At 42.9% G+C, this 26,937-nt stretch overlaps 3 protein-coding genes across 6 annotated transcripts; 1 reads left to right on the top strand and 2 right to left on the bottom strand.

The window, feature by feature from the left end:
• Positions 1 to 11,018: 11,018 nt before the first annotated feature.
• Positions 11,019 to 13,514, top strand: LOC144713686 (Subtilase family protein). Its single transcript, XM_078588352.1, has one exon. It carries the CDS (start codon positions 11,057 to 11,059, stop codon positions 13,394 to 13,396), a length of 2,340 nt encoding a protein of 779 aa, XP_078444478.1. The 5' UTR covers positions 11,019 to 11,056; the 3' UTR covers positions 13,397 to 13,514.
• A 541-nt stretch (positions 13,515 to 14,055) lies between these two features.
• On the bottom strand, positions 14,056 to 18,238 carry LOC144713687 (subtilisin-like protease SBT1.8). The gene is made up of 2 exons (XM_078588353.1): positions 16,602 to 18,238; positions 14,056 to 14,932 (listed from the first exon to the last, which is right to left on the bottom strand). Exons 1-2 carry the CDS (start codon positions 18,205 to 18,207, stop codon positions 14,271 to 14,273), a joined length of 2,268 nt encoding a protein of 755 aa, XP_078444479.1. The 5' UTR covers positions 18,208 to 18,238; the 3' UTR covers positions 14,056 to 14,270.
• A 1,544-nt stretch (positions 18,239 to 19,782) lies between these two features.
• On the bottom strand, positions 19,783 to 24,161 carry GCR1 (G-protein-coupled receptor 1). 4 transcript variants are annotated; one of them, XM_078588659.1, is made up of 11 exons: positions 23,939 to 24,075; positions 23,686 to 23,807; positions 22,761 to 22,812; positions 22,566 to 22,597; positions 21,969 to 22,138; positions 21,551 to 21,645; positions 20,959 to 21,060; positions 20,796 to 20,852; positions 20,467 to 20,610; positions 20,283 to 20,353; positions 19,783 to 20,099 (listed from the first exon to the last, which is right to left on the bottom strand). In XM_078588659.1, exons 4-11 carry the CDS (start codon positions 22,592 to 22,594, stop codon positions 19,991 to 19,993), a joined length of 777 nt encoding a protein of 258 aa, XP_078444785.1. In that variant the 5' UTR covers positions 22,595 to 22,597; positions 22,761 to 22,812; positions 23,686 to 23,807; positions 23,939 to 24,075; the 3' UTR covers positions 19,783 to 19,990. The 4 variants fall into 4 exon arrangements, with proteins under 4 accessions (XP_078444785.1, XP_078444784.1, XP_078444783.1 ...); XM_078588658.1 differs by lacking the exon at positions 22,761 to 22,812 and having other exon boundaries at positions 23,686 to 23,784; positions 23,939 to 24,078; XM_078588657.1 differs by lacking the exon at positions 22,761 to 22,812.
• Positions 24,162 to 26,937: the final 2,776 nt, after the last annotated feature.

The following is a 26,937-nucleotide window of genomic DNA, read 5'->3' as shown; positions in this document are numbered from 1 at the left end:
TGAAGGATAACAAATAAATTTTAAACTATATTATCTCCTCTAAATTGGAATATAATTTATAGGAGACAATATATATTCTATGTTATTATTCTACTTTTTAAGAGATGAGAGCTAGTGGATACTTAAAAAGGAAAATATATTTAGGGCATTATATTATGGGTAAGGATCACGATAGTTACTAGAAAAGGTATATCTATTTATAATAGATACAAGGGAAAACAAAGATAGAGAAATAATAAGAGAGTTACTACTTTTAGTAGGGAAATTATTATTCCTCTTTCCTATTTTTTAATTAGGAGATAGCGCATGTGTGAGATAAGAACTGATGATAGTATTTAAATAAATATAAATATTAATTGACAATTCGAAAGATTTTTAAATAAAAATGTAAGAAAAATTAGAGATTTGATGATAATAGGAATAAATTAGATTGGAGTGATAATTAATTATATTTTAATGGAAGGTGAGGATTTAGATTATCTTAGTATACTAAATTATTTTATAAAAATCATTTTTGGTATTTATTATTATAAAAAAGAAAAAATAAAGTAAATATCACTGGAAATTTAGAGATGCACAATGTGTTCATAAAACTCTGTTGTAATTAGACATTCTTTTCTTATGAAATTCATTTCAAAATTCAAGCTTGGACTCAGTTTGATTAAATTCTATGTACTCAATGATAATTAACTACATAATAGGAACCAGATGGAACTCATAAAATTACCATACTTTCCACCATTCATAAAATCAAAGAGCAGGGGGGCCGGTGACCATCGCCTAACTTCAATGTGAACCTTTTGACGCCTTCCTAGAGCTTTTAGAGTGCCATCTTGAGCTTGTTGAGCCATTTCTAAGTCGTCGCTGATAGGGGATGCTTATCGCTGCATCAAGATGGGTCATTCACCATTATAGTTCTCTACGATGAAAGATGCCTCCTAGATGACAGGAAAAACCATTTTATCGGGCTAGGAACAACCTCCATTTATTGTGGATGTTGTGGTCCACTTCACAATGCCTTTTCCTGTACTGTAAGATCACAAATGACCTTCCCATTGGTGGAATCCAAGATCTAGAAACCGGAGCAATGGCGGGGAGGAATTGCTTATCTACCTCTTGCCATCAGATTGCCTGAATTATGAGGTTAAATGGCTGCGATTAAGTCACAGCCATGGACCCTCTTTACCGACAGGTAGAGCCTTCTACATGTTGTGAATACACTGTTAAAAGCCTCATCATTTTCATATTCTATCTGAAATGAAATTTTTTTTTGGAGTGGACCTCATCATCAACATTGGTGGTGGTCAACCAATCACAACCTTCATAAAGAGAAGGCACAAGTAATATAATGTATTTTAATTTCTTTTTCCAATCTTCTTTAACAAGCTCAGATGGTTAAGATTATCATGATACTAGAGAATGGTTTGTTAAGACAGATGGTTTGGGCTGGGTCGACTTAAAGTCCTCTCTTGTCTCCGCTGTTTCTTCTTGTTATTTCTTTATGATTGATTTAATTATGATCACTTCTTCTTGTCTCCACTGATTCAACCCACACTAAACTTAAGGGAGGAAAGGATTAGTCTTAAAAGAAATGAAAGTATCAAACACTTCAATAAAATTTAAAATGAAATAAGACTGAAGTTCAATTAAACATTTTCTATTCACACATGCAGGCTCTGCACACTTATATTGGGCTCCCTTCCATTGGACCCATCTTCACCACCATTTGGGGTAATTGAGCCCTTATTTTCTGCCACTGCATTGGCGCGTTGCACCTGCTTGAGCACCACGACTAATTAACTATGGTTGCTTGTACAGGGCAACTGAATTAGGTGCAGTTATGCCCATTGTCCAAGGGTCACTATGTAGCTTCCCCTATTTTGCTTTTTCATAATTTTCTTCCTTCTCATGGTGCTATGTCTATTACGGTCATAATACTTTTTTTCTTTCTTCTCATTATGACATGTTTTTAAATTGCGTAAACAAGGGAGGAAATTGTACAAATAATATTATGAACCAATAAATGCATAAAACTTAATTTTCCACTGAAAATAAATAATTAGGGAACAAAATTATCCCAAAATAGTCGTAAAATATGTACAATTGAATGTAGAAAATTTGATTGGTCAAATGCCCTGTAATTAAGCATTTCTTGTCCCTCCGCAATGATGCCTAAACAAGCCTTGAATTATCTCAAGATGATGTAGGGTGACCTTAAGGTCTATTTTTTCTTGAAGTGGGTTAACTCCCTTAAACATCAGGAAGAGTCTGGAGTATTTTCTCATCATGCATCAGTCTCTTGGTCATTTGGGATACTTATGGGCCAAGTCCTCTAAGAACTTCCCATCACTCACAGCAACTTCCATTTATGTTCTTTCCTTTTCATACTATCATACACCCATTGTTCTCTCCATTCATCTAAGCATGCAAAATATCACACGCTCTATTCAAGAAGAGGCAAATGAACAAAATTATTGCCTATAAAATAATGTGTATATCTTTCTATCTCCCCCTTTCTTATTTTTTTGCTTCTTCATTTGAGGGTTTCAAAACATGAGGCATGAAAATCACTTCTTCTCTTACCCTTTCTCCATATCTTGCTTGTTGCTTGGATTGGATATAGAGAGCGTGTGCAAGAGAGAGAGAGAGAGAGAGAGAGAGAGAGAGAGAGAGAGAGAGAGAATGATGTTAAATCAGACAATGCACTTTGTCATCATTCCAAATCAGGTTCACGCCCATTGATCAGAGTGCGTCACCCTGAACAATGGCGTGACAGTGTATGGATGACTCTCGAAGCTTCTTCCTCTGTATGTCACAGTCTTCAAGACCAACGTGCTGCGCCGTCTCCTCTCGACATTCGGAGCACAGTCCTCTCACCTCACTGTACGTACGCCGCCAACAACATGTCCTCAGAACTGTGAGCCACCAACGTGTCAGAACATGCCACACTGCCCCATACAGGCCATCATGCCGTTGGTCATGATGGTTCTCAGGCCGTGTCGTGTTCCATTTATAACAGAGATCCACTTCGATCTCCTCTGAAGCCTATATAAGGCATGGACAATACGCTGTTGGGTTTTATGGGATTATCTCCTTCTATCCCTATCTCTTCTCCTCTATTTCTCCCCGCTCTGCAGAGACTACGTCTTTTATCAAATGGGAGAGAGAGAGAGAGAATGGGAAAGAGAGAGAAGAGAGCGTGCAAGAGAGAGAGAGAACGGGAGAGAGAGAGAGAGAGAATGGGAGAGAGAGAGAAGAGAGCTTGCGAGAGGGCGAGAATGGGTGAGAGAGCATGCTCGAGAGAAAGAATGGGAGAGAGAGTTCGAGAGAGAAGAGAGTGTGCAAGAGAGAGAAGGGGGATACAGAGAAGAGAGCATGCGAGAGAGCGAGAACAGGAGAGGAGAGAGGGAGCATAAGAGAGAGCAAGAACGGGAGAGAGCGTTTGAGAGAGAAGAAAGCATGAGAGAGGGAGAACGGGAGAGAGAGAAGAGAGAGTGCGCGAGAGAGAGAAAGGGAGAGAGAGAGCACACAAGAGAGAAAGAACGGGAGGGAGAGAAGAGAACATACAACGGGAGAGAGCATTCTCGAGAGAGATCGGGCGATAGAGAAGGGAGTGTGTGTGAGAGAGAGAGAGAGAGCGATAGAGATAGATAGATAGATAGAGAGAGAGAGAGAGAGAGAGAGAGAACGAGAGGTAGAGAAGAGAGTGTGTGAGAGAGAGAGAAGAGAGCATGTGAGAGAGAGAGAGAACGTGAGAGAGTGAAGAGAGCATGCAAGAGAGAACAAGAGATACAGAGAGAGCATGAGAGAAAACTGTTGGGAATAAAAAATCCCTACTCAGTGGACGAGAGTATGTTCAAGGGATTAGCCAAGAACTCCTCTTATCACACTCACAACACTCTAGAGGGAGGAGATGAGAAACAATACAATACTCTTAACTCTCGTAAGGAAAAATGGGTTACAAAACACATAGAAAGTTCTGGCTTTTATAGTCACAAGAGCATAAAAGGAAGCGACACGAAAAACACACAAGAATTGATCCATGAAATACAAAAACTGCACTGGATGGTTCCCCTGATGAGTCACCCAGTATGACAGAACTTTGGGGATGGATTTGGGGCACTCGACGTGACCCGTGGTGTGCATATGGCAGCATAACTGGCATTACCAAGTCGTGTGCCTAAATTTACGCTGGTCGTTGCTGGCGCGCATGGAGGATGAACACCTCCTTCAAAAACAAGTAAGAGAGATACATGCATATCATTTTGTGTGCATATTTACATCTAAATAATTATACATGCATATCATTAAAGCTTGAAAAGATACATTACATTTTTAAAATCAAGTTATAAAAACATGATATTAGAATGATTGTATGGAATGAGATCATAAAAAATACATGGAATTGATGACGCATTTATTTTTTTATGAATCACCTTCCCTTTTTTTAAGATTATAATTTATTTATGAAACTTCAAAGGCTCATGAAAAGCTCCTTCATATTTGAAGTTTTTCACTTTTGATCACTCTGCCACTCTCCCATGTGGGTTGAGTCCCATGGTTTCTGAATGAGACGGTATGAGGAGCAAGGACTTTTAGGCAGGGATTGAGGAACATTCAACATAATAAAAAATAAATATTTTTTTAAAAATAAATAATTTTTATTTAGGAAAGATCCAACCAAACAAAAAAACATAGTAAAGTATTCAAATAAAATTTAGGTTATCTAGTAAATAAATTAAACGATATCCATAAATATATTAATTAACCAATGATTGATTTAACCCAATATACAGGTTAAGTTTCCATCCCTAAAGGTACCAATCTAGAGCTCGTGCTCTAGATATAGAGTACTATTCAAACTCAGTCATGGAACCTTTACCATGATCAATCAGCATATATGTATAATCATTTTTTCTGTATGAGGCTCTCGAATGACTTGGATTATGGTTAGACGTCAAACCCTAATCCATCATTCAGTTAGTGCTGATGCATAGCAAGGATTATTGGAGGACACATTCTCTAAAATCCTCACTATCTTGGCTAGGGATTTTGATGTATCTTCTTTCTCAAGTCAATCTCCTCTTATACTAAAGGTAGATGATATCCTCTTGATCACTCAATCACTCTCATATCTTGCTTGATATGTTTGAGGTAAGACATAGTTAAATCACATGGTTAAGGATTCATACATCCTTGTAAAATCATGGCCATTCATATGCAAGATGCCCTTTGAGTCTCAGGTCAATAAACCACTTACACAACCATGGCATGAACCGACTTCATTGATGCTTAGGTCTGATACCATTAAGGGAATCATATGGATCACTTAGTGAACTCTTTCTCAAAAGAGTACAGATCATTCAAGGCCTTCCCAAATTCTGGCTTGGGTTAATTTCATTCAAGGCCTTCCCCATTTTATTGAGCGGGTATCTTTCATACAAACCCCCAAACTTTAAGTATATCATACAATGCCCAATTTGCGTATCACCCATTAAGACCATGTATTAGTCTAGTTAACAACTCTAGTGGCCCAATAACCATTATGGGCCTTAAAAATTAATTAAATGTATAATCATATTGATTAATTAATATCTGATTTATTTAACCCAATATATAAATGGAGTATCCAGCTCGCGAGGGGTCAAACTATACCTTTGCTCTAGAAGATACAAGGAGTGTGTATTGGCTCACATCATCACATCATATTGGGCCAAGCTCCATGGTTTATCAATAAGGCATGAGGAGCAAGCGATTTTGGCCTCATATTAAGGAGAAATCAAGAGTGAAGAACATTTTTATTTTTAAAAAACTACCTTATTTTTTGAATGTAAGATATACTTCTTTCAAAGCAAGGTGCAACATAAATATTCTTCCATCTGCGCCCCCTTCTGATGGCTCCAATTTTAAGGTTTATTTAGTCATTTTATCGTGACATTCTAGATAAATATATATAAGAGTTAATTTAACTACTCTATGGTTCATGTAGAATAAGATTGATCTGATCATCCTTCTAGGAGAGATAATTATATTTGAATGGAAGAGGATGAAGATAAGGAAAAAAAATTGGGTAGGTATGCAAGTTAGAAAATTTGGGTTTTTTCTAAAAGTCCATAGGCAATGAAATTAGATAAAATATGAAGCATGATATTAGCGTTCCTAATTTTTTACAATGATATGTTATTAACATGATTATAGGACACTAAATCATATGAAACACAAAGTATTATTGATGCATTTATAATTTTATTACTCGCTTACCCTGTTTAATTACAGAGGCTGTAATTTATGAATTTTCATATTTTAATAAAAGGCTTCTATGTGTTTGTTGTCTGTTGCTTTTGATAGCTCGACCAACTTGTCTCATCTGGGCGAAGTCCCAAGATTTCTACAAAAATAGGAATGAGTAAAACACCTTTCGAAAAACTTGTGGATTAAGCAATTTTTTTAAATAAATATTGTTATTTTTTGAAAGAAATAAATAAGTTTCCTTAAGTGAGGCATGCCAGAGAAAAGATGGATATGTAAATGTTTTAAATTTTCATTGACTATGCAGCGAATAACTTTTATCCAAGATTATTAAATGTTCTGCTAAAAATTGTAATCAAAAGCTTAAATTTTGGAAGAATAACATTGGCCATTTCCTCAATTAAAAAACCTGAAAATATCATGATATATTGAGGATAAAAGACCTTCAAGAGTTACTTGACAAGTTGGAAGACGTCAGTAAGCAAGTGAAAGTAATAGTTGTATAAAAATAAATAAATGTGTGGTTGGGTCATTTTTTTTCTTGTTGTCAGGGTAGTTTTGTCAACTACGACAGTTTGGTCATTTACGGGCAGTGTTTGCCTCTCCATCTTTGTCGGTGTTTGAACCAATTTGTTGGGTCATTCGGAGCCTGCCCCGACCCTAGACTTCTCGAGTCATCTCCTGTCCATCGATCTATTCGGCAACAATTTATTATGCTTCGTTGTTATTTTTAAATAAATATATATATATATATATATATATATATATATATATATATATATATTGCATCAATCATTTACGTCATTTAAGTTCGACTATTTTCCATGATATAATTAAATTTGACGACACCATCGCGTTTTACATCAGCTTCTATGTGTTTGTTGTGTGTTGCTTTTGATTGCTCGACCACTGATAACATGCATTTTTACTACCTTGTATTTTCATATTTACAAGTTTATCTGCATTAAATTACTCATATTTGCATGTTATCAAGCTTTAAATGATTTAATCTGTTTTTACAATAAATTTCTGAATTTTATGCATTTGTTGGGATTTTTCGAACCATATATTCTAAAACATATAATTTTTTAAGACATAATATGATTTTTCTGGAATTTTTCAACATTATATTTGGAAAGATATGATTTTGTTTTGAGTCAAAATATATATTAATATGTATTTTTGTTAAAATATATATTTTAATTACTATGGATTTTAAATGTTTTTCAAACGGTGACGAATCATAGTGCTTTATGATGATTGCGCCAGCCAATCATTAGCTGAGTTAATGATTGGTGTCAGCCAATCATTAACTAGGCAATCATCGCTTTGCGATTTGCGAAACGATGATTGCATTTATGCCTAACGAAAAATTCTTTGTTTTTTTAATGCACAGGATGACGTGGACGAATGAAAAAAAAGGACGCCTTTTTTTGCAATAAATTTTACGTGGACCGAGGAGCAAAAGACAAAAAATGCATTTTTGCTCTCTCTCATTCAATTCTGATGGTGATAACGTGGCGCGCGCTACGCGCCGCCATGTTAGCACGAATGTTCTTTTTTTTTCTTTATTTGTTTTTTTCTTTTGTCTTTTGTCTTTTTCTCCTTTTTGTCTTTTCGTTCTCCTAGATGTACGTGGCGCAGGAAATGACGAGTGCATGTGGAATACAAAGTGGCATGGAAGCCATAGCAATTGGAATATTCAACGGAAGCGGAAATCGATGGCGATGATGAGGAGAGAAAATTTCAATGGCTAGGATTTCTCCAACTTCAAACGGCCATAACTTTTGATCTACATCTCCGATTTAGCTGAAATTTCCAGCACTGCTTCTTCTTCCCCTCCTCTTTCTATCTATACAATCTGATATATAAATAGAGGCCTGGATCATTGTAAAATTCATCTTGAACTTGCTTCCTACTTTTGTGGGCTGATTGAAAGATAGTGAGTTTTGAGATCCATCAAGAGTGTTCTTGGTGTCCTGAGCGTGTGGGAGGAAGCATTGGAGAAGAGGAGGAGCTTACCAACACTCCTAAATCACCGTGAGCCTAGCGGAACGTTAGGATCTAAGGTAAGCGTCTTCGCCTTACGTTGTCTCTTTCCCATCACGATAGTTAACATAATTAGGGTTTATAATCGTACTTGCACTCTCATTTTACTCTCTTTTCTTGTCCCTTCATCCTCGCCACTGTACCACTCCAAATTCACTCATTATCATCGTTCATACCATCGTCCATCATCATGTCCATCCCGAACATTTACTCTTTTATTTTAGTTAAAATTAACTTATAAATTACGTATTTTTAATAACTATCACTAGCTCAGTCCTTGAATCTTGTTTCCGTCGATCCTCTCATGGATCACCACTATTCTAAGAAAGTAATTCCTTAATCATCATTCTTTGTGGAGATGATCCGTACTCATCACTAACTACATATTTTTAAGTAGGGTTTGATATATTTTTATTGAATAATCTCAATCACCAACGACGAATTTTTACCCTAAAATTGAGATTATCGACCACTCTGTCTCATCTGGGGAAGTGCCATGATTTCTATATAAATAGGAATGAGGACTAAAACACCCTCTGACAAACTTGTGGATTGAGCAATCTTTTAAAAAATAATTATTGTTATTTTTTGAAAGAAAGAAATAAGTTTTCTAAAGTGAGGCATGCCAAAAAAAGGATATTTAATGTTTTAAAATTTCATTGACTATGCAACGAATAAATTTTATCCAATATTATTAAATGTTATGCAAAAATTGAAGGTAAGCAAAAGTATAAATTTTGGAAGAATAACATTGGACAGTTCCTCCTTTAAAAAACATACAAAGATCATGATATATCAAGGATAAAAGACCTTCAAGAGTTACTTGACCAGTGGGAAGATGTCAGTAAGCAAGTGAAAGTAATAGTGGTATAAAAATAAGATAAATGTGTGGTCCAAAAATAATTCATTCCTAATAATTCTTGGATTATCATGAAAATGAATTCTAAAATATCATAATAGTCATGTTATTTAACTTAATCAAGGAATTAGGGCCTACAGATGAATTTGGGCCTTCAATGTATATTTGGTACATAAAAGACCTTCAAGAGTTACTTGACCAGTGGGAAGATGTCAGTAAGCAAGTGAAAGTAATAGTGGTATAAAAATAAGATAAATGTGTGGTCCAAAAATAATTCATTCCTAATAATTCTCGGATTATCATGAAAATGAATTCTAAAATATCATAATAATCATGTTATTTAACTTAATCAAGGAATTAGGGCCTACAGATGAATTTGGGCCTTCAATGTATATTTTGTACATAAAACTCCACACATTTTATTGAACTGTACTGAATTGGAATTTGGATTAAAATCTAGGTAACTTGATCATAATATTATCTTAATTTTCATAATGTTCTCAGAAAATCAGCCCTAACTTGTATAATTAATACACAAGCCATTCCTGTCATGTAGTTCATTCCTACACATGCATATAACTACTTTGCAGATAATCCTCTTTTTAGGTTTTAGCTTAGCGGCATAAACAAACATTTCCATGAATCTGTGAGAAATTACTGAGGAAATACGAAGGATTGGCTAAAAAGCTTATCAATCCCTTTGTGTTTAGAAAATGGGGTCTACTGCCCAATGTGCACAACATTTTCTGGTTGCATGAAAGGCGTGGGGAAGGCACAAGGTCTCTACTTGGGACAAATACAAGGCATTGTCACCCTTTTGGTTCCACTATGGTGGACCTCAGCCTAGTCTATTGGTCTTTCATGTTGTGGGGGATGGTTTTGGTGGGCCTAATTGTCTTCTAATCATTTCCCATAGACTAGAAAATTGAGCATTGATCAGAGGGCAATCAAAACTCTCCATATTTTATATTTTTGATTTTTGATTTTCCAAAAATCTAGAAAATACTCAATTAATTTGGAAAACTGAAAACCTATCAAATGGCATCCAAATTTCTTGAAAAAAGAGAATTTTAAATATTTGAATATGACTTCTGGGTAAGTTAAACACATGGAATTTGCATGCATTAAAAATGATACTTTATGCTATTTTTATGCCTCAAAGTAAATTTATTTTTTCCTCTTGAACTATCGAATATATTTTATGGTATTGTTATGCCGCAAAGAAATTCCTTAATATATTGTAATTATTTAAATGATAAATATATGATCTTACATGCGCAAAAAATCTACCATCACCATATCTCTTATTTATTAAAAATGAGAACCAAATTTGTCCAATCTTGGCGTCTGGGAATGACTCATCTTGGCGTCTAGGATTGCCTTGTTCCAGGTTCATCCCATATGCAGATGGCTTTATCCCATCTCATCCCGTCCCATCCTATCCCGTCCCGTCCATAATCCCTGAACGTAGACGTGATTCCAGAATGATTCTGGATGATCTTGAGCGGGACCCAGTAAACTTGTAACAGAAATTGAAAATTTTAATGCTAAAAGTGAAACTATTTAATGCCCACACATAACCCCATAATTCTATCTCTCTCTCCTTGCCACCCCCATGTGTTGTTTACTCTAAAGATGACAATATCAAATTTTGATCATGAGCCAAGGAAACAGACACAAATTTTATCCCCTCCCAATAGTGAGGATTTCTATCCACAGACCACAGCTGACTGGGCCACAAGCCAACCATCATAACTCCCCTTGGCTTTCAGACTATCTACCAAAAAGCCACACACCCACTAAGAATCTGCCACCTGGCCCCACTCCCCAGCCACCAATAAGAGAGAGGCCTGGCGATTTATCCAGACTCGGCGGTAGAATCCTCCTCTAGATCCAGCCATGGCCGATCCTTCTTCCTCCTTGCTCCGCTTCCTCGCCGTCGTCGTCTTCTTCCTCGGCCTGGCTTCAGCGGCGGACGACGGAGCCCAGACCTACATCGTCCACGTGGCGCCATCCCACAAGCCCCGGGCCTTCCCCACGCTCCGCCACTGGTACTCCGCCGCGGTACCGGCGGCGCGCATCCTCTACACCTACGACCGCGCCGCCGCCGGGTTCGCCGCCGTGCTCTCCCCGGCGCAGGCGGCGGCGCTCCGCCAGACCGCCGGCGTGCTCGCCGTCGAGCCGGACCGAGCCCGGGAGCTCCACACCACGCGCACCCCCCTCTTCCTGGGCCTGTCCGAGACGGACGGGCTCTGGCCCACCTCCCGGTTCGCCGAGGACGTGATCGTGGGCGTGCTGGACACGGGCATCTGGCCGGAGAGCGCGAGCTTCTCCGACGAGGGGCTCGCCGCCGTGCCCGAGTCGTGGCGCGGGCGGTGCGAGGCGGCGGCGGACTTCCCCGCCGCGGCCTGCAACCGCAAGATCATCGGCGCGAGGGCCTTCTACAAAGGGTACGAGGCGGCCCGCGGCTCGCCCATCGACGAGTCGGTCGAGTCCAAGTCCGCGCGAGACACGGAGGGGCACGGCACGCACACGGCCTCGACCGCGGCCGGCGCGGCCGTGGCCGGCGCCGGGCTCTTCGGCTACGCCGCCGGGGTGGCCCGCGGCATGGCCACCCAAGCCCGGATCGCGGCCTACAAGATCTGCTGGTCCCTCGGCTGCTTCGACTCCGACATCCTCGCCGCCATGGACGCCGCCGTCGCCGACGGCGTCCACGTCATCTCCCTCTCCGTCGGCGCCAACGGCTACGCCCCGCAGTACTACCGCGACTCCATCGCGGTGGGCGCCTTCGGCGCCGCCAGCCACGGCGTGGTGGTGTCCTGCTCCGCCGGCAACTCCGGCCCGGGGGCCTACACCGCCGTGAACATCGCGCCGTGGATCCTGACCGTCGGCGCGTCATCCATCGACCGAGATTTCCCCGCCGACGCCGTGCTCGGCGACGGCGCCGCCTACAGCGGCGTCTCCCTCTACGCCGGCGACCACCCCGGCGACGCGCAGCTCCCGCTGGTCTACGCCGGCGACTGCGGCAGCCGGCTCTGCATCCGCGGCCGGCTGGACCCCGCCAAGGTCCGCGGCAAGGTCGTCCTCTGCGACCGCGGCTCCACCGCCCGGGTCGAGAAGGGCAGCGCTGTCAAGCTCGCCGGCGGCGCCGCCATGATCCTCGCCAACACCGCCGACAGCGGCGAGGAGCTCGTCGCCGACGCCCACCTCGTCCCCGCCACCATGGTCGGCGAGAAAGCCGGCAACGTCATCCGGACCTACGCCACCTCCGCCGCCAACGCCTCCGCTACCGCTGCCGTCCTCTTCCGCGGCACCGTCGCGGGGCCGGCGCTGCGCGCGCCGGCCGTCGCCGCGTTCTCGTCCCGCGGCCCGAACATCCGCACGGAGGAGATCCTCAAGCCCGACGTCATCGCGCCGGGCGTGAACATCCTGGCCGCGTGGACCGGCGCCGCCAGCCCCACCGACCTCGCTGTTGACCCGCGCCGCGTTGACTTCAACATCATCTCCGGCACGTCCATGTCGTGCCCCCACGTCAGCGGCCTGGCGGCGCTGCTGCGGAGGGCCCACCCGGAGTGGACCCCCGCCGCCGTCAAGTCCGCGCTCATGACCACCGCCGATAACGAAGACAACTCCGGCGGCGCCATCCTCGACCTGGCCACCGGCGCGGAGACCACGCCGCTGGTCCGCGGGGCCGGCCACGTGAACCCGAACCGCGCCCTCGACCCCGGGCTGGTCTACGACATCGGCCGGGACGACTACGTGGCCTTCCTCTGCGCCATCGGATACGGCCCGCTGGAGATCGCCGTCTTCACCCGGGATCTGACGGCGGACTGCTCGTCGGCGCCGCTGGCCAGCCCGGGAGACCTCAACTACCCGTCCTTCTCCGTCGTGTTCAAGCCGGGGAAGACGGCGGTGACGTACTGCAGGAAGGTGAGGAACGTCGGCGGCGGGCCGGCGGCGTACGAGGTTGAGGCGGCGCCGCCGGCGGGGGTGGAGGTGAGCGTCAGCCCGAGCCGGCTCGAGTTCGCCGGGCCGAACCAGACGTTGGCCTACTCCGTCACCTTCTCGACCACGGTCGATCCGTTCAAGGCGTATCCGTTGCGGGCGTTTGGCTATCTCGCTTGGAAGGACGGAGTGCACGTCGTCCGGAGCCCGCTTGCCTTCCGCTGGACCTCCGTCGCCGCCGTGGACGACGCCATGGACGACGCCATGGACGACGCCATGGACGCCGCCATGTGAGCTCTCGCTCGGCGGAGCAACCCCTCTGAAAGATCGCTTCTTTCCGCCGTCCCTCTCTGCCCATCTGTGCGTTGTGTATTGGGACTTTATCATCAGTTATAATATTATCTTTAGCCTACTCTTCATCACCACCATCATGATTATGATCATCATCATCATGATCATTGGTTTTTAATCCTTGGCTTGTCAGTTTGTCCTGTTTCCCTTCAACTTCTACCTCCTCCTGCAGTATCCCGCTAAATAAAAATTGATTTCGCATCATCACCATATCATCTTGGTCATCGTCATCATCATCATAATTTACATTCTCGATTGGAGCACATGATAATGTTCACGTCAGATAATCTTTCTCTCTTCCAACTCCTATCTCTTCAAATTCTCAGAAGGAAGATATCACCATCATCATCACCTTGTCGTCATCGTCGTCATCATCATTATCATAATTTACATCCTTGGTTGGAACGCATCATAATGTTCACATCAGATAATCTTTCTCTTCCAACTCCTATCTCTTCAAATTCTAAGGAAGATATCACCATCACCATCATATCATCATCATCATCATCACTATCATAATTTACATCCTCGGTTGGAGCGCATGATAATGTTCACATCAGATAATCTTTCTCTCTATCAACTCCTATCTCTTCAAATTCTCAAAAAGAAGATATCACCATCATCATCATTATCATAATAATCATCAGAGCTAAAGTCCTGGGTCCAAGAGCATGTGAATGAGCACATCAGAAAATCTTTCTCCCTACCAACTCCTACCTCTTCTTGCAAATTCTCAGAAGGAAAATATGGCCACCATCATCTTGATGGTATGTCAGTTTTTAGCAAGGACCTAAACCTTACCTAAAGTTTGGTCCCATTACCAAGAGCATGTGACAGGGCTCCTCACAGGGTGGCGGCGCTGGGCACTACTCCAGGTGATCCACCCGAACGATGGCACCGCCGGGTGACGGCCCTTCTCCGCATGGGAGAAGGAGACACCGAACTTGAGCTTCTGCCCAGTCCGGGTAAAGACTAATTTCTTCGGCGTCACGGAGACGGCGACAATCGGAGGAGCTCTGACCTCTACCTCATACACGGCGGCACCGTCGCCGACGTTAGTCAACTCCCTGGAGTACTTCACCCTTTTTCCCCGGTCAACGTCGAAGAGAACGGAGAAGGAGGGATAGTTGAGATCACCGGGAGACGTCAGCCGCCGCGAACAGTTGGATCGCCTGGTGATGGCCTGGATCTGGCGAGGTCCGTAGTTGAGGGAGCAGAGGAAGGTGGCGTAATCATCGGCTGAGATGTCGTAGACCAGGCCGGGAGCAATAGCTGCCGTCGGATCGACATGACCCGAGCCATAAACGAAGGGGTTGGCGGCACCGCCGCCGGCAGCATCGCGCAGCGGAGCTCCTGTGTTGTCCTCTGTGTAGGCGGTAGTCATGAGCGCCGACCTTACAGCAGCGGGGCTCCACTCCGGGTGCGCTGCCTTCACCAGAGCCACTATCCCACTAACATGCGGGCAAGCCATAGATGTTCCTGCCATGACCATAACAATGACGATAATGATGATGACAATGACAATAGCAATGATGATGACAATGATGACAATGATGATGATGATGATGATGATGATGATGACAATAACAATGATGATGACAATTACGATTACGATTACTATGATGATGACGACGACGACCATGAAGATAACAATAATGATGACAATGACAATAACAATGAAGATGACGATTGAGATTACTATGATGATGATGACGATGAAAATAACAATGATGATGACGATGACGATGACGATGACAATGATGATGACGATGATGATGATGACAATGATGATGACGATGACGATGATGATGACAATGACAATGATGATGATGATGACGATGACAATGACAATGATGATGATGATGACGATGACAATGACAATGATGATGATGATGACGATGACAATGATGATGACAATGACGATGACGATGATGATTACGATGACAATGATGATGACGATGACTATTAGAATTACGATTACTATGATGATGATGACGATGAAGATAACAATGATGATGACGATGACTATGACAACGATGATGACGATGACGATTACGATTACGATTACTATGATGATGATGACGAAGATGAAGATAACAATGATGATGACGATGAATATGACAACGATGATGACGATGACAATGACAATGATGATGACGATTACAATTACTATGATGATGATGATGATGCTGACAATAACAATGTTGATAGGGAACGGCACGTCCGGGACGTGACACCCATGACGTGACGGGACGGATGACAACCCGTGACGAATGGTAACGTGACGAAATGTTCTTCACGTCACCGACACATCATGCGTCCGAGTATTTTCAAAAAAATCCGTCACATACCCATCATGCGTCCATGCATCCTCGTTCCATCACGTCACCGTCGCGGTGACGGAAATAATAATATTTATTTTTATTATGTTAATAAAAATAGTCGAAGCAAAATATTATTTATTTTACTATGTTATTATCTATAATATTTTTTTTTATGCTAATCCGTCACGGCCGTCATCCGTGACGGGCCTGTCGTCACGTGACGCGTCCGGGGTATCCCATCACCGTCACATACAGCCCGTCACGCATCACCGTCACCGTCACACCTCATGCATTCGGTCACCGTCACCGTCACGTGCCCGTCACGTGACGTGTGACGTGACAGATGACATTTGCCGATCCCTATGACGCTTTCAATTACTATGATGATGATGATGACGAAGATGATGACAATGAAGATGACAATGATGACGACGACGATGATGATGACAATGATGATGACTTTGGCAATGATGATGATAACAATAATGATGATGATGACGATGACGATAACTAATGATGATGATGACGATGACAATAACAATGATGATGATGATGACAATGCCAATTACAATGATGATGATGATGCAGAAGAGAGGATTGAAAGAGGAGGAGAAGGTGATCACAATAATGACGATAACAATAATGATGATGATGGCGATGACAATAACAATAATAATGATGATGACGATGACAATAACAATGATGATGATGATGACGATAGCAATGATGATGATGACAATAACAATGATGATGATGATGACAATGCCGATAACGATGATGATGATGCAGAAGAGAGGATTGAAAGAGGAGGAGAAGGCGATCACCGGACATGATGTTGAACTGAGACCGGCGGGGGTCGGAGGCGAGCCCAGTCGGACCCACAGCGCCGGACCAGGCGGCGAGAATGTTGACCCCTGGTCCGATGAGGTCCGGCTTGAGAATCTCCGGCGTGACCACGTTAGGACCTCTCGAGCTGAACGCGGCCGCCACCGGCGACGGCCTCACCCCAAGCACCGTTCCGTCGAACTCCAGCCGGACCTTCGCCCTGCCTCTTTCCTTCATCGCGTAGCTCCTTATCAAATTCCCAGTCTTGAGGCCCACCGCCACCGCCGGCAGCAGGTGGCTATCAGCGACGAGCTCCTCCCCGTTCGCCGCCGAGTTCGCCAGTATCATCCCCACCCCGCCGGCGGCCCTCACCAGCTCGCCCTTCTCGACCCGCGCGTTCACGCCCCGGTCGCAGACCACCACCTTCCCCCGCACCCGCGCCGGCGCCAGCGTCCCGGCCAGGCACAGACCACCGCCGCCCCCCCCGGATCCGTTCCGGGCCGGCGGCTCGTACACCAGGCCCACCGTTCCCGTCCCCGGCCCGCTGTACAGGGACACGCCGGAGAACCGCGCGCCGCCGCCGACCACGGCGACGGCGGGGAACTCCCGGTCCAGCGTCCCGGCGCCGACGGTGAGAATCCACGGCGCGGCGTTCGCCAGCGACCCCCCGGCGGGCCCGCTGTTCCCGGCGGAGCACGCCACCAGGACCCCCCGCTCGACCGCGGCGAGCGCGCCGATGGCGATCACGTCTTGGAAGTACGGCCCGGCGGCGCCGCCCAGCGAGAGCGACAGGACGTCGACGCCGTCGGCGATGGCGCTTTCCATGCCGGCGAGGATGTCGGAGCCGAGGCAGCCGCCCGCGCCGCAGACCTTGTAGGCCGCGACCCGCGCCGCCGCCGCCATCCCCCGCGCGGTGCCGCGCGCGTAGCCGAGGAGGCTGGCGTTGGCCACCCGCGCGCCGGCCGCGGTCGAGGCGGTGTGGGTGCCGTGCCCGTCGCGGTCGCGGGCGGAGCCCGCGGCGCGCCGCCCGCGGGAGAAGCTGCGCGCGCCGACGAGCTTGCGGTTGCAGAGAGAGGCGGGGAAGTCGGGGGCGGGCTCGCACGCGCCGCGCCAGCGGGCCGGGACAGGCGGCATGCCGGCGTCGGAGAAGCTCGCGCTCTCCGGCCACACGCCGGTGTCGAGGACGCCGATGACGACGTCCTCCGCCGCGCGGAGGACGGACGACGCGGCGGCGGAGAGGTCGAGGTTCAGGCCGAGGAAATCCGCCGAACGGGTGGTGTGCAGGCGGAGGAGGGGGTCGGGGAGGAGGCGGAGGACGGCGGGGGAGGCGCGGAGGAGGGGGAGGTGGCGGCGGCGGAGCGCGGCGGCGTAGCCGTGGGCGGCGACGGAGTAGGAGTAGAGCAGGTGCCGGGCTGGGTCGATGGAGAGGGACCGGAGATGAGCCGCGTGCCAGACCGCGTGGCTGGCGTGGGCCGCCGGCTTCTGAGACGGGTCCAGGAAGACGATGAAGCCCTCCAGAGGTCCGTCGTCCGTCCCCCCCGACGTCCCCCCCCCGACCAGCCATTGGAGGAGCAGAAGAGGAAGAAGAGCGCCGCCGAGCGCCATCGCCGGAGTTGATCTACTCGGAGAAGAAACGACCAAGTATTTGAACTGTCGTCGAGGGAGGATGAGATGGATCACGCGATATTCGCCTGTAGAATTGGCAAGTTTGGGATTTACGTTTGTGCCCAGAATTTCTGTTTTGAGTATGCTGCAGGTTGGGTGATAGAATTGGAGAGTGTGTTATTTTTGAAGTTTGTGGGTGTGGAAGTGTAAGATTTTGGGACGTTGGGTTTATGAAAAGTTTGATGAGGGCAACGTCCGTCCTTGTTCCGTAGCGGAGAAAAATCCATTCTTCCCACGTGGGTCGTCTGCGCTTATTCCCGACACAACGGCTAGTTCTCTCTCTCTCTGTCTAACACTTTCTCTTTCTCTCTCTGTGTCTCTGTTAATCTGTTTGTCTATCTCTGGAGCTGTAAGACATAAACGGATGACGATCTTGGACGGACGGAACGGGACTGAACGGAGTTCCGTTCAGTTATCCGTCCGGGACATTTTGGCTCGTCCGGGTTTCGTTATTCCTCCGGGTTTCGTCATGCGCTCCGAACGATGACGGATGCCGTTTCGACCGGGGATGGATGACGATCCTCCAGCTCTATCTCGCTGCTTTTTTCTCTCATCCGGATGACTATCTCTCTCTCTACTTCCCTATTGCCTATTTCCTTCTGTCATGCCGTCCATTTGACTCTCACAGTCTCTCTCTCTTGCCCCTTTCTCTCTATTTGCCTCTCTCTCTCTCTCTCTCTCTCTCTCTCTCTCTCCCCTCTCTCTCTCTCCCCTCTCTCTCTCTCTCTCTCTCTCTCTCTCTTTCTGTCTGTCTGTATCTCTCTCTGTTTGTCTCTCTTTTTGTTTTTCTCTCTCTGTGTCTATCTGTCTTTTTGTTTTTCTCTCTCTGTCTATCTCTCTGTCTCTTTGTTTTTCTCTGTGTGTCTGTCTCTCTGTCTCTTTGTTTTTTCTCTCTCTCTGTCTGTGTCTCTTCTGTCTTTTTTTCTCTCTCTGTCACTCTTTCTTTCTCTATCTCTCTCTGTCTGTCTCTGTTTTTCTCTCTCTGTCTCTCTTTCTTTCTCTATCTCTCTCTGTCTGTCTCTCTCTCTGTCTCTCTTTCTTTCTCTATCTCTCTGTCTGTCTCTCTTTCTTTCTCTATCTCTCTCTGTTTTCTCTCTCTCTCTCTCTCTCTTTCTTTCTCTTTCTCTGTTTTCTGTCTATCTCTCTCTCTGCCTCCCTCTCAGTCTCTCTCTCCCTCTCTCTCTCTCTGCCTCCCTCTCAGTCTCTCTCTCTCTGTCTTTCTCTCCCTCCATCTCTCAGTCAATCTCTCTCTCTTTCTCTCTTTTTGTCTATATATCTCTATGTCAATCTCTCTCCTTGTCTATGTATCTCTCTCTGTGCCTTTCTCTCTTTCTGTCGATCTCTCTCTCATTCTCTCTTTCTGTCCATAGCTCTCTCTGGCTCTCTCTCTCTCTCCCTCTGCCTCTCTGTGTCTATCTTTATAAGTTTCTCTGTCTATCTCTGTCTCTATCTCTCTCTCTTAACCCGCAGTAAGGCATGCACGAATTTAGGAACCGCAAGATGGTGAGAGAGGCGTTGACACTAAAATGGAATATTTAGAATTACAACATACATTAATAAAATGGGCAATGCTCAGACCCCACAACCAGCAGCCACTACCTACACGGTCAACGAGGGGGACCACGAAAAATAATCAAAGATCACGACTTTGACGGTCACGATCTCTTCCGTTGGCATTGACTTTTCGTTTACTGTTTTTACAATGGGGGGCACATCGTTGACCTCACGGCTGAGCTTCGGATTTCAGCGATGTCAACTCACTGACCTGCTGTTGACTTCGACGGCTGAGCAGATTCGATAACCACAGAGGTGAGCAGTTCCCTTGGAAGCATCTGTTGACCAAATTTCTTCAGACCATAGCCAAATAAAATATCGATATATTCCTTATTAACGTTTAAATACTTTAGAATATAATACCATCCAATGAGCTAAATTACGGAAAATATACGGTTCTGATATTTCTACTTTCATGAGCAATATTTTCGATGGAATTAAGAAGTACAGCGTTCACTTACAGCTGGAACCGTTCTGCAAGGGCACGTCGAACAGAGGAGTTGAGTCCGTAAGCAATCGAGTTGAACAGGCCCTGGAATAAAACCACACAATTTTTTTTTTTCAAAAAGAGCGCATACATCAGTTCATAAATTAAAATAGACCATCTTCATCTTTTTTACGTAATTATTTTTTAGCCAATAGTACCATGAGCGCAGACGAGCCGACATCCAAGAACGAAAGCCAAAAGAGCTTGTTGCCCGGGTTGATGAAATCATGCACACGGTTAATTGTACCGAATGCCCATGATCCGATCAATATCAAAGGATAATAGCCCCACCGGTGTAATGCCTATGAGTAGAGAAAAAAAAGATAAAGGATGAGAAAAATGATGCAAAAATAAAAGTTTTTTTTTAGTTCGAAACAAGGTCTTTTAGTTCGAAACAAGGATGAGAAAAATTACGTAAATAAACTTTTAATTCTAGTAATGATGAAATCTCTTCATATAAAAGTTTATAGAAAGTTGCACCCCAGACCTTCATGTCAGACCGCGAGCCGAGTTGATAAGATTGATCGGACATCCCAACAGCAAGCTACCAGAAAAAAAGAATCAACAGTAGTTTAAATAAATCAGGAACTGATTAATGGACCGACTTAAAATTAATCATAAGTCCGAGGAATAACATTACTGCACCTTACCCTTGTCACATTCTTAAGGGTACGAATCACTTGGAAGTAAGTGATTCCGTTGTACAAAATTGCACCCCAAAGCGGAATATAAAATGTTAAAAAGTGAATTGCCTGCAGTAGGATTAATGCAAAGAAACATGAGTTAGCGGGTCAAGATGAACGCTTTTGAACTATATTATGGCATGGGTTAAGCTTGATAATTTTCAGAGATTTTACTTCAAGAAAGAAAATAGCAGAATTTTCAGACAAATTGATATGCAACATGAGCTAGTCTAGACGTCATTGGAAATAAGTTTAGTGAAGGCTCATTGTAAATATGCAGATGATATTAACCAACGAGCCCTCACGATTGTGCTGCAGAAGGATTTACGAACTTAGAGAAATGAGATATGATCTACATAATCGATAAAAAATTAAGAATTCTGTAATTTCATTGGATAAACGAAATCATCAAGAGTCTCCACAGCCTGTAATGCTGGCAAAATGAGATAATGAGTTGCAATTAAGTCACCGCAGAATTTCAAGAAAAAGCACAGCAAAACGGTACTAAGATTTCAAGGGATTCTTAAATGTACGAATATCAGGAAAAGGGTACTAATACCTTCTCTCTGCGGGCCGTTTCAGTCAAACACCAGGTTCCAAAGCGCCCGTAATCATTGCCTATGGACCGAATGACAGTCATAGCGAGAGATGTGCCTAGGCAAATAAGTAATCGAATTAGGCAACTTAAAAAAAAATTAATTATGAATAAAGAATGTTATCCTACAAGAGAATCAAATACGGAAGTTAGACACTTGGAATAGCAGTGTCGCTTAAAGTAGTCAACAACATTACCTTACAACTAAAAACACCATGATCATCTAGACAAGATATTTCCTTTTATGCAGACAAAATGGGGAATAACAGTAGAATAAATCCAGCGATAATCAATGCCCTATCAGGCTACTTGTGTCGTATCATGTTTCATGACGCTTGAGAGTGAAAAAATATTCCAAAGAATTTCTTAAGAAAATGCGTACCCCAGACATACAAGTGGAAAAATGATCCCAAATCTTCCACGTCAGTTTTATGTCTGACAACTGTGCGGTGAAGAGTAAAAGCAATAGTTGTTGTCCACAGGAAAGAAGCTACGCAGAAGAAATGCGCACTGTAGTCCTGGGCATAGCAAAAGAACCCATTTGAAGGATCCCTGAAACAGGATAAAACCCTAATTAACCTCCTAAAACTTCAAGGATGTGATTTGAACATCAAAGGCCATTGAAAGCATCATACAATGCTTGCTTACCGAATAAAATTATCAGTCTCTAATATTCGATATCTCTTATTAAAACGCTAACCAAATTAGAATAGTAAGAACATAAGTTTATTGGATGTGTTGGGTCAACCTGGGCCGCCATGTGGGGTCGAGCAGTGAGAAAAAAAATGCCAGTATTTGACATTTTATGAGAAGTTGGTTAAGTTCTGGCTTATTCCGCAAAACAGTGGAAGTTTGATTACAAAACGAGAATTTTAACAAATGACAAACGTTAAATCATATTTATTTTTCAGTATTTTAATGCAAGATTAACCTCAAATTATCGACAACCATCATTAAACTTCAACAACATAAGGCATACCCGACAATGGTGAAGAAACTGTAGAGCATATCCTGCACAAGAAACAGACGGAAATTAGAGCGGATTAACAATATAAACTTTGCTTCAAAAAATAGAACGCACAAATTAAAGGAGCAGAAACAGTAGAAGTCAAAATAAATCAGGCATAATAATGAAAATTGTCATGAATGAGAGTTTAAGAGTAAGATTTGCCACCAGATGAAGTAGAAGGTCTTAAAAATCAACGATCTAAAATCTGGGAATCACTCTGCAAAAGAATGAGCAGATTAGAAACTAAATTAACCAACACTATATTTTTGGTAAAATAATAGCTTTGGTTACTTTTATACCAAAAATATATTGTTGCTTAATTCATTCTCAACTATTTTACCAAAGCTACTATTTTTTCCAAGAAAATAGTAGCTTTGGTTAATCCCAGTCAAAAGAACATGCAAAAGTTATGGATCACCAGCGAAATTTCGTAAAAAATAAACATAAAAATATCAAAATAACATATTGGCTGAGATCACGCCTCTCTAAATTAGAGAAATCACTCAATGGATTCCAATCTAAAGAACACAGTTGCGCCGACTATCATCAATTAAGACGGGCGCAAAAGAGACAATAGACCCTAATTGAATTAAATACTTGATTTTACACCCAAATGATTGGATGGGACGAAGTTTCAGACGAATTTTAAGAAAGAACATTTGTAGAGATGAAAAATCAAGGAAAGAAATCGAAATTGGTTCATTCCACTTGGGACCTACAGTCCAACGAGAGAATAAATTTGAATCACTCAGGATCAGATGATTGATTTAAACGTAGAGTGAATGAATATCTCAGGAAAAATCAGAAAATCGATTGATTCTCCTTTTTATCCTTTCGTCTAAATGCGGAATGCGGTACCAGAGACAGGTATGGAATTTATTTGGGTGATTCCCTTAGTGTCTTGGAAATTGCAATGCTACCAAACAATCCCCTACATTCATAGCTTTTGCAGAAGTTGAAGACAGAGCCTTAACTTCTGCTGAACATGTGTCTCACATCACCAAAGAACCGACTTTGGGATTTCATTATCCCACACATATGTTTCATTCTACGGTAATCAAGCAGGTATTCAGATACCCACTAACCTCACCTTTCATGAACGCAAAAAGGAAGTTTCCACATATCGACACTTCGTCCCCGAAACGACCATCCAACGCGAGATCAAAATTCTTCTTGAAGCAACTATTTCCTGAGTTAATTTTCAAGACGATGCTGAAAACATTACATTCAATTTATCATTTTTCTTCCAAATTTACTGACGATCTGCACGCCCTTTGAAGAGCAGGTTGAACTCCAACTGAGAATCAAAAAAAAAAAAAAATGCAGTGCTGTGCACAACTCACCGAGAGAGCGAGGAAGAAGATTAACGTGAAGGAGAATTTCCGGAGTTCTTTAAAAAGAAGGTAGCAGAGCACGACGAATGCCGAGCCAACGAGGGACAACGACGACGCGCTCACGTTCACCGCTGAGAGAAATCTGCGGTCTACCGAGGCAGCCGCCATTGCTCCTCTGCAAGAGATCTGCTCGAATCTCTCCCCACTTCACCCCGCTTCTTGAATGCTTTCAGAACCTTCAGGTCTCGTTCTCACGCGCTATTTATAGTACGCTCGCCAGTTGTAGTCGTTTTAGATGGGCCTCAAATCTATCGTATTTGTTGGCCCAATAAGAATTTTCTTACAACTCCTGCTTGGTCCTTTTTCATATTCATTCAACTGTTCTAGAATTAACACATCCTGAACTGGTCCCCTCATTTTTACTATGGATATTTCAAACCACCATTAGGCATATGATTTGGAAACTGGCTTGAAGTTCTCTGATTATTTTTCTAGAATAGGAGTTATTCATTTGATTTTTGGGGAGATCAATTTGCTTGAACTTGAATATAGAGTTGTATGGACCTCCACATTTATTTAATAAAAATCTATGATTCTATTTAGCAAAAATTTTTTATGTTACATCAAAATGTCATCTTTGATTATAAAATGATTTGCGAAGATTTTCATCGAATAAAACTTTGTTGACGGCTACTCAAGTTTTCAGTTTTTCATAAATATAAAAAATAATTAATATTCATATATGTTAAGTTATAGATTTTAATAACTTAGCAGTTCGATAAAGTTCAAAATCTTAGTGCTATGTTTAGAAGATGGAATGCTTAAGCGCCTGATAAATCCAAAAATGATGATTGATTATGTCCTTAATGGAAATATATGTGGCTGGCAAGCTAATCGCATATTCCATATCTCATTCCATGTTCATTAGTAGAATATATTCATAACGGTGCATGTGTAATGCTTATAATGAAGTCCATGAATACACAATCGAACTTAGTTAATTATGAATAGATCATAACATGGAGTTCATTACTCTTTAAGCATGTGTTCTAAATATTCCTATACTACATATACTTGAGAAGGACATTGAAGTATCTAGATAGAATAACACTATATAGCAGCACTCATACGATGAGTATGGCTGGTCCCACATCCATTAATATGGAGACAATGGGTCAAGTCAATGGGCTCGTGACAGACCCGTCATTAAAGTATTCGGGTGGTTGAGCTGGTTGCTCTTTAGTGGAAAGAGTTCAATTAATTGATTCGTACGAATCCCTAAAGTTTGTTATACCAACTCTCAATCATGTTAAAAAAGAACTTTCAATCATGTTGATTTGTGTCAAAGTTGCGTAAGTGGTCCTTAGACCTGAGACACCAAAGATATATTGTGGAGAGACAGTTGCACTTTGACATTGATCTACAAGTCTCCAATCATAGGATTCTAAATAGTCTTAGTTCGGGTGCACCATGAAGTTCATGAAGACGATTGCGCGGTCAAGAAAAGATCGTCCACCCTCAATGTAAGAGGAGACAACTCAAGTAAGACGATGCCATGAATTCCTTGGCCAAGGTAGTGAAATATCAAAGAAGAGTTCTCTAATGAATTGCAAACACATTAGTACTAACTCAAATGATCAATTAGGGTTTGATAGTTGACCATAACCTATCAATTTGGTTAAATTGATGTGAGATTAATTAACTTATATGATGATATAGTTAATTAATTTATAAGGCCAACAAAGTTTATTAGGGAACTAGAGTCATTAACTAGACTGATGCATGGGCCTAGAGGGTCACAAGCAAATGGTCATTTGGACTTAGAAGTTACTCTTATGTTTTGGGGGTTTTTATGAAAAATACCCACTTAGTATAAATAGGGGAAGGCCTTGAACAAAATTCACCCAGGTCAGAATTGTTCAGGAGGCTTCCCTTCTTCTCCCTTCTCCCTACACCTCCACTTGAATCCTAATGCAATTGGGACGATGTAACAAAGACGATTGAGGGTCAACAAAATTCGTCAAGGCAAAGGAGGAGATTAAACATGTCATGAACAATGTGGATACCTCTAGAGATGATACACATGAGCAGCTCAGCTTGTTTCTCACCAAGAGCCAAGAAATCACAGATGCAATCCATGCATAGATGATGTGTTTCAATATTTTTGTTGATGCCATTATGATTATGTTATGTCTTCCGCTACATGGAATCCTTGTGTTCATCTAAATCAAGGCCTCTAGAATCCAACAGTCCTTTTTTAGGCCTTAGACATGCAATACAATTTATTGAATCACTAAGTAAAATGTATAGAGTGAATAAATGGGTCAAAACACAAAAAAGGATGATATATCAGTCTGGAATTTAGTTTCCATGAAGATGGATATATTTAGGTATAAGAGTGAAATAGGTGAGCAGATGAAGTGAAGATAGATAATCTAGAGTATCCTGATTTTCTTGTAAAGATCAGGATTGTTAAGATCTACGAATATGATTAACGGTATGATGCCAAAGAGCAATGGGCTGACTATCAGATATAATAAGGAAAAAATCTAAAATAATTTATGGATTTTTATGGTTAAAAAATGTATTAATGATTCATAGATATCCGTTAGTTTAAAAACGTTTATATTATCCTGATGGTACACATTTTTGAAACCAATATGAATAATGAAGTTATGAAATAAATTTATGTCCTTCTAAATCACCAATCTTAGGGGCAAAATCCAAAATGTTTTTACATAATACTAGGACACACACACACAATATATATGTATGTCCTATAGATTAATAGACAAGAAAGATATAAAGAAGCTGTCAAAATTTGGTTTCAAACCCTCTTGTTTGATCTAATTTAATTCCTCTATATGTCTTGATGGTTATTGTCGATGATTTTGAAACATGGGATATGTGATTCGTTATTGGCATAAAAACTGCATCTAATTGCTACCAAATAATTCCTTTGAGAAAAATAAAGAACACTAATTAAAAAAAAAGAGTTTGGCACCTTA

Source organism: Wolffia australiana, chromosome 16 (assembly GCF_029677425.1).
Source record: "Wolffia australiana isolate 7733 chromosome 16, ASM2967742v1".
Taxonomy (NCBI): domain Eukaryota; kingdom Viridiplantae; phylum Streptophyta; class Magnoliopsida; order Alismatales; family Araceae; genus Wolffia; species Wolffia australiana.
The sequence above is the reverse complement of the archived record's forward strand: the minus strand, read 5'-3'. Positions and strand labels throughout refer to the sequence as shown.

Excerpts from the sequence above, each read along its gene's own strand:
- LOC144713686 (XM_078588352.1), top strand. The coding sequence starts at position 11,057 with ATGGCCGATCCTTCTTCCTCCTTGCTCCGCTTCCTCGCCGTCGTCGTC.
- LOC144713687 (XM_078588353.1), bottom strand. The coding sequence starts at position 18,207 with ATGGCGCTCGGCGGCGCTCTTCTTCCTCTTCTGCTCCTCCAATGGCTG. Across the intron at positions 14,933-16,601 it reads TCAGTTCAACATCATGTCCG|GAACATCTATGGCTTGCCCG; the intron begins GTGATCGCCTTC and ends TGGTCATGGCAG.
- GCR1 (XM_078588656.1), bottom strand. The coding sequence starts at position 24,097 with ATGGCGGCTGCCTCGGTAGACCGCAGATTTCTCTCAGCGGTGAACGTG. Across the intron at positions 20,611-20,795 it reads GCTCGCGGTCTGACATGAAG|GCATTACACCGGTGGGGCTA; the intron begins GTCTGGGGTGCA and ends CTCTACTCATAG. Across the intron at positions 20,100-20,282 it reads CTTGCAGAACGGTTCCAGCT|ATGCTTCCAAGGGAACTGCT; the intron begins GTAAGTGAACGC and ends TTTGGTCAACAG.